This window comes from Ursus maritimus, unplaced genomic scaffold, assembly GCF_017311325.1.
Source record: "Ursus maritimus isolate PB19 unplaced genomic scaffold, ASM1731132v1 scaffold_5, whole genome shotgun sequence".
NCBI lineage: Eukaryota > Metazoa > Chordata > Mammalia > Carnivora > Ursidae > Ursus > Ursus maritimus.
The window spans coordinates 83,176,412-83,183,130 of record NW_024426663.1 but is presented as its reverse complement, the minus strand read 5'-3'; the positions used below and the strand labels follow the sequence as shown (position 1 = coordinate 83,183,130).

General features: G+C 38.9%; 1 protein-coding gene across 1 annotated transcript; it reads right to left on the bottom strand.

Annotated features, from left to right (window-relative positions):
* Nucleotides 1-5,499: 5,499 nt before the first annotated feature.
* LOC103680330 (olfactory receptor 2T27) lies at nt 5,500-6,448 on the bottom strand. Its single transcript, XM_008709869.2, has one exon. The coding sequence runs from the start codon at nt 6,446-6,448 to the stop codon at nt 5,510-5,512; it is 939 nt and encodes a 312-aa protein (XP_008708091.1). The 3' UTR covers nt 5,500-5,509.
* Nucleotides 6,449-6,719: the final 271 nt, after the last annotated feature.

Genomic DNA, 6,719 nt, shown 5'->3' with positions numbered 1-6,719 from the left:
CCATCTATGAAAAGACTACAGCAAATATCATTCTCAATGGGAAAAAGCTGGAAGCCTTTCGCTTAAGATCAGGAACAGGACAAGGATGCTCACTCTCGCCATTGTTATTCAACATAGTACTAGAAGTCCTTGCAACAGCAATCAGACCACAAAAAGGGATAAAAGGTACCCAAATCGGCAAAGAAGAAGTCAAACTGTCTCTCTTCGCAGATGACATGATACTCTGTATGGAAAACCCAAAAGAATCCACGCCCAAACTATTAGAAGTTATAGAAAAATTCAGTAATGTGGTGGGATACAAAATGAATGATCAGAAATCAGTTGCATTTCTATACACAAATAATGAGACTGAAGAAAGAGAAATTAGGGAATCCATCCCATTTGCAATAGCACCAAAAATCATACGTTACCTTGGAATTAACTTAACCAGAGATGTAAAGGATCTATATTCTAGAAACTACAAAACACTCTTGAAAGACATTGAAGAAGACACAAAAAGATGGAAAAATATTCCATGCTCATGGATCGGAAGAATTAACATAGTTAAAATGTCCATGCTACCCAGAGCAATCTACACTTTCAAAGCTATTCTGATCAAAATACCAATGACATTTTTCAAAGAACTGGAACAAAGAGCCCTTAAATATGTGTGGAACCAGAAAAGGCCCCGAATCACCAAGGAATTGTTGAAAAGGAAAAACAAAGCTGGGGCCATCACAATGCCAGATTTCAAGAGTACTACAAAGCTGTGATTACAAAGACAGCATGGTACTGGCACAAAAACAGACACATAGACGAATGGAACAGAATAGAAAACCCAGAAATGGACCCTCAGCTCCTTGGGCAATTAATCTTTGATAAAGCAGGAAAAAACATCCAGTGGAAAAAAGACAGTATCTTCAATAAATGGTGCTGGGAAAATTGGACAGCTACATGCAAAAGAGTGAAACTTGACCACTCTCTCACACCACACACAAAAATAAACTGCAAATTGATGAAAGACCTGGATGTGAGACAGGAATCTATCAAAATCCTAGAGGAGAGCATAGGCAGCAACCTCTACGACATCGGCCAAAGCATCCTTTTTCATGACACATCTCCAAAGGGAAGAGAAACAAAAGATAAAATGAACTTGTGGGACTTCATCAAGATAAAAAGCTTCTGCACAGCCAAGGAAACAGTCAAAAAAACTAAGAGGCAACCCAGAGAATGGGAGAATATATTTGCAAATGATGTTACAGATAAAACACTGGTATCCAAGATCTACAAAGATCTTCTCAAACTCAATACATGAGAAACAAATAAACAAATGATAAAATGGGCAGAAGATATGAACAGACACTTTTCTAATGAAGACATACAAATGGCTAACAGACACATGAAAAAATGTTCAAAATCATTAGCCTTCAGGGAGATTCAAATCAAAACCACCTTGAGATACCACCTTACACCAGTTAGAATGGCAAAAATGGACAAGGCAGGAAACAACAAATGTTGGAGAGGATGTGGAGAAAGGGGATCCCTCCTATATGGTTGGTGGGAATGCAAGTTGGTACAGCCACTCTGGAAAACAGTGTGGATGTCCCTTAAAAAGTTAAAAATTTAGCTACCCTATGACCCAGCCATTGCACTACTGGGTATTTACCCCAATGATACAGACATAGTGAAGAGAAGGGCGATATGCACCCCAATGCTCATAACAGCATTGTCCACAATAGCTAAATCATTGAAGGAGCCGAGATGCGCTTCAATAGATGACTGGATTAAGAAGATGTGGTCCACATATACAATGGAATATTACTCAGCCATCAGAAAGAACAATTACACAACATTTGCAGCAACATGGACGGGAGTGGAGGAGATTATGCTAAGTGAAATAAGTCTAGTAGAGAAAGACAATTATCATATGGTTTCACTCATTTATGGAACATGAGAGGAGGATTGGTGGGAGAGGGAGGAGAGGAATGAAGGGGGGGTAAACAGAAGGGGGAATGAACCATGAGAGACTATGGACTCTGGGAAACAAACTGAGGGCTTCAGAGGGAAGGGGTTGGGGGATTGGGATAGGCCGGTGATGGGTATTAAGGAGGGCACATATTGCATGGTGCACTGGGTGTTATATGCAAGTAATGAATTATGGAACATTGCATCAAGAACTGGGGATGTACTGTATGGTGACTAATATAACAAAATAAATATTATTTAGAAAAAATGTAAGTCAGTGATGTCTCCTGAAAATACTGGGTTATGAAGAAGAGATCCTGTAGTGTCCTGAAATGCAGTATCCCTTGTTCACTGGAACATGCCACTTCAGGTGTGTCTGTTATGAATGTTATGTACACCCTGCTGTTGTGGCTAAGCTTCTTTTGCCCTTAGTCCAGCCATTTGCAAGGGTCTCTTTGGTTGTTGTGGGCAGGGTTTGCTACCTGGAGTACAGTAGGCCAATCTGTAGTCACCTTTCACTTGAGTTGTGTCATAGCAAGCATTTGACAGAGATACAGCAGAACCCAAACTGCAGGGCACTTTCCCTGTTTTGTCCATGAGAAGCTTTCATTGTTGGGCAGGGCCTAATTGTTAGACCAGCTGTCTTCCCCTAAGCCACTTGAGGCTGGAATCTGATAGTTGTGTGTAGTTATCTTTCCCTCTCCTCAAGGAAAGAGTCACTTTGAATGGGGCTGGCCACTTCAGGGCTGCTTGTGCACTGCCAAGCTTGTTGAATCACTTTGGATGGGCTCCAACAGTGTTTGAAAGGGGTGGATCTGCAGAAGGGCAGGTAGGGTGGTGAGTCAACAGTATTAACAAAGTTTGCTTGGGACTTCTCTCAGAGGAGACTTGGACCTGAGTCCTGGCTGGAGAGGGTATGTCCACAGGAGAATGTGAGAGTGGGCAGTTGTGTAAGCAAGTTTAGTAAGGAACATATGTGCCATGCTGCTTCCAGGTGACTATGTGTTTTAGCTAGCGGAGATGAAAATTGCACCCTCAGATCCTCTGTTCAGAGAGAAGTTTCCCAATGATTCTGCTCCTCTAGCACACTCTGAGATTAGTTAAAAAAAAAAAAAAAAAAAACCCTTCCGCATACTCCAGGTGTTTTTCAAAGTACTGCTTCTATGCTGTGTCTGTGCAGGACTGTTTGTTGTGGTGTCTCTTTAAGGGCAAGGAATCAGTTTCTTAGTGCACTCCTAGCTCTCCCTGAGCAAAGCCCACTAATTTTTGAAATTCTAAGTTATGTCCCTGTGATTGTAGGAACTTGAAATTCAGTCTCTCTGATTTTCAAAACCAGTTGTTATGGGGGATTAATCTTTCCTTCGTGGGCTTCCTCATGTGAGAGTCCATTTCTCTCCCTTCTCCATGCCCACTGTGTCCCTCCCTCTCACAGACAGTCCTGTGGATCTATTTAGATCCTGAGTGTATCTCTGTCTTTTCTACCCTCTTCAGTGTGGCTTTTTCTCTATATTTAGTCATGGAGAGTTTACTTTGCCAGTCTTCAGGTCATTCTCTGAAATATTTAAAGTGATGTTAATGTTGTCTAGTTGTATCCATGGGAAGAGGTGAGTTTAGATTTCTCCTACTCAACCATCTTCCCTGGAAGCTCAGTAAACAGACTTAAAAAAATAGTGTTTGGGAAACTGGATAGCCAAATGTAAAATGATGAAACTGGATCACTTTCTTACACCGTATACAAAAAACAAAATGGAACAACAACAACAACAACAAAAACAAAAACAAAATCAAACAAACAAAACAAAACAAACAAACAAACAAAAACCTCAAAATGAGTTCAAGACCTAAATGTGAGACCTAGAACCATAGAATTCCTAAGACAAAACATAGGCAGTAATCACCTGGACATTGGCCTTAACAACATATTTATGGATATATCTTCTTAGGCAAGAGAAAAAAAATCAAAAATAAGCTACCGGGACTTCACCAAAATAACAATAAAAATGACAAAAAAAAGTTTTTTACAACAACAGAAACTATCAGAAAAAAAAAATAATAAGTCAACCTAATGAATGGGAGAAGGTATTTGCAAATGATATATCCGATAGGGGGTTATTATCCAAAATAAGTAAGGGACATAGACAATTTAACATCATAAAACAAAATATCCAATTTAAAAATGGGTTAAGGACCTGAGTAGACGTTTGTTCAAAGAATACATACAGATGAGAAATAGACATATGGAAAGATGCTTGACATCACTAATCATAATGGAAATGCAAATAAAAACTACAATGTAATAGCACCTTACACCAGTCAGAATGACTACTAAGCAAAAGACAAGAAAAAGAAGTGTTGGCAAGAATATGGAGAAAAGAGAACCCTGGTACACTATTGGTGGGAATGTAAATAGGTGACAACACTGTGAAAAACATTGTGAATGTTCCTCCTAAATTAAAATTAGTAATGTCATTTGATCCAGTAAGTCCACTTATTTGTATTTACTCATAGAAAATGAAAACAATAATTTGAAAAGATACACCCTTATATTTATTGCTGCATTATCTATAACAATCAATATATGGATGCAACCCCAATGTCCACTGATAGATTGATAATGTTGTGTGTGTGTGTGTGTGTGTGTGTGTGTGCGTGTGTGTGTGTTGTAATATTACTCAGCCTCAGGAAACAATGAGGTCTTGCCATTTGCAACAACATGGATGGAAGGTACTATGCTATGTGAAATAAGTCAGACAAATACAAATACCGTATGATTCCACTCATACGTGGAATCTAAAACAAACAAAAAACCAAAAACACAGACTTTCAAATGCAGAGAACAAACTGGTGGTTTCCAATGGGCTGGTGGTGGGAGAATGAGCAAAATATATCATGGTGATTAATAAGTACTAAATTTCAAGTTAGAAAATTTTAAGTCATGGAGATAAAAAGAACAACAAAGGGAATATAGTCAATAATATTCTAATAACATTGTATAATGACTCTGCTTATCACAGTGAGCATTGAGTAATGTATACAATTGTCAATATGTTGTACAACTGACAGTAATATTGCACTGCCTGTCAGTTTTATTTCAATAATATTCTAATTTATTTTCCTAAAGGAAACATCAACCTGGATAAAACAGTACTTCTTAGAAAAGGAATGTCTTTGTCTCTTTTTTGTTCTACTCTTAGATTAGACTGATGTTCAGTCAAAAATTAGAAGAAGCATCTACTGTCTTCTTTGTCACTGTGATGGTAAAATATAATGACAATAATCCTTTTCCACCTCTGTGGGTGCTTTAAGAAACAGTATATATGCTTCCATCTATTTGTTACCAAAGCCCTTTTATTCAAATATTTTTATCAATGCAACTCTTTACCGAACTCAATTGTTTTGTTTCAAACACAATAAGTTGATTGATAATTTAATGACTGATTTATAAAATAATCTATGTCTCTAAATAGACATTCTGCATAGCTGAAAAAAAGCTTCAAGCCAGGACTTTGATTTTCATACTGCTATCTGGTTTTAGATATGAAGCATGACAGTGATATTTTTTGAACTATTTTGATATTAGATACTTTCCCAGAGTCTTCTTTATAGCCCACACAACTTCCTTGTTTCTCAGGCTATAAATTAAAGGGTTCAGCATGGGGGTGAGGATAGTGTAGATCACGGAGAGACCTTGATCCAGTGCTGGGGTGTGGGAAGAGCCAGGTATCATGTACACAACTATCGCTGGTCCCAGGTAAAGACTCACTACAATAAGGTGAGAAGAGCGTGTGGACTCGGATTTTTTCCTCCCCTCAGGAGACTTTATTGTGAGAACAGCAAGGAAAATCCGAATATAGGAAGTCACTACTAAGCTAAAGGGGGTGAGTATAAATATGATACTTACCATAAACAACACCATCTCATAATCTGAAGTGTCCTCACAGGATAGCTTCAGGATGGCTGGTATCTCACAGAAGAAATTATTTATTTTCTTCAGACCACAGACAGGAAAACGCATGGTGTAGGTGGTTTGAACGAGTGAATTTAGAGCAACCCCAGTCCATGATGTCACTGCCATTAGCAAGAAGATTTTAGAGTTAATAATGATTGTGTAGCGAAGGGGGTTACAAACAGCCAGAAACTGGTCAAAGGACATAAAGGTTAAGAGGAGACACTCAGCGCCACCTAGAGTCCGGCAGAAGAACATCTGGACTCCACAGCCAATGCAAGAGATGCTGTGCTTCCCTAAGAAACAGTTGACGACCATCTTAGGAACCAAGCTGGAAATGTAAAACAAATCAATGATGGAAAGCTGGCTGAGCAAGAAGTACATGGGAGTGTGGAGGTGGGAGTCCACCCAGATCAGAAAGATGAGGATGGAGTTCCCTGTGAGAGTAATGAGGTAGACCAGAAGGATGAGGTAGACCAGGAGGCTGGCATATTGGAACTCAGGGAAGAGGCCCAAGAGGATGAAATCTGTAGTGGATGTGTCATTTATTTTTGCCATATCTCAGTTTCATTGGTGGCACTGATGTGTGGTAAGAGGAAAGTATAGGCCATCTGTTAAATCTTATGCCTTGTTATGAGCCTTTGATTTTAGACTTGGTTTATTTTTTCTTATCTATTCTTTCTTCAATGTCTTCACAGACCCAAATGGCATTTAAAACATCTTGAGAAACTTCGAAGTTGGAGAACATATGAAGATTTGGGGAGAGTGGCACACTTGGAGAAAGCATAGAACCTCCGTGTTCTTTCCCACATACATTACCCTACACATC

Bases quoted from the DNA above. Each gene is read 5' to 3' on its own strand.
- LOC103680330 (XM_008709869.2), bottom strand. From the start codon at position 6,448: ATGGCAAAAATAAATGACACATCCACTACAGATTTCATCCTCTTGGGC.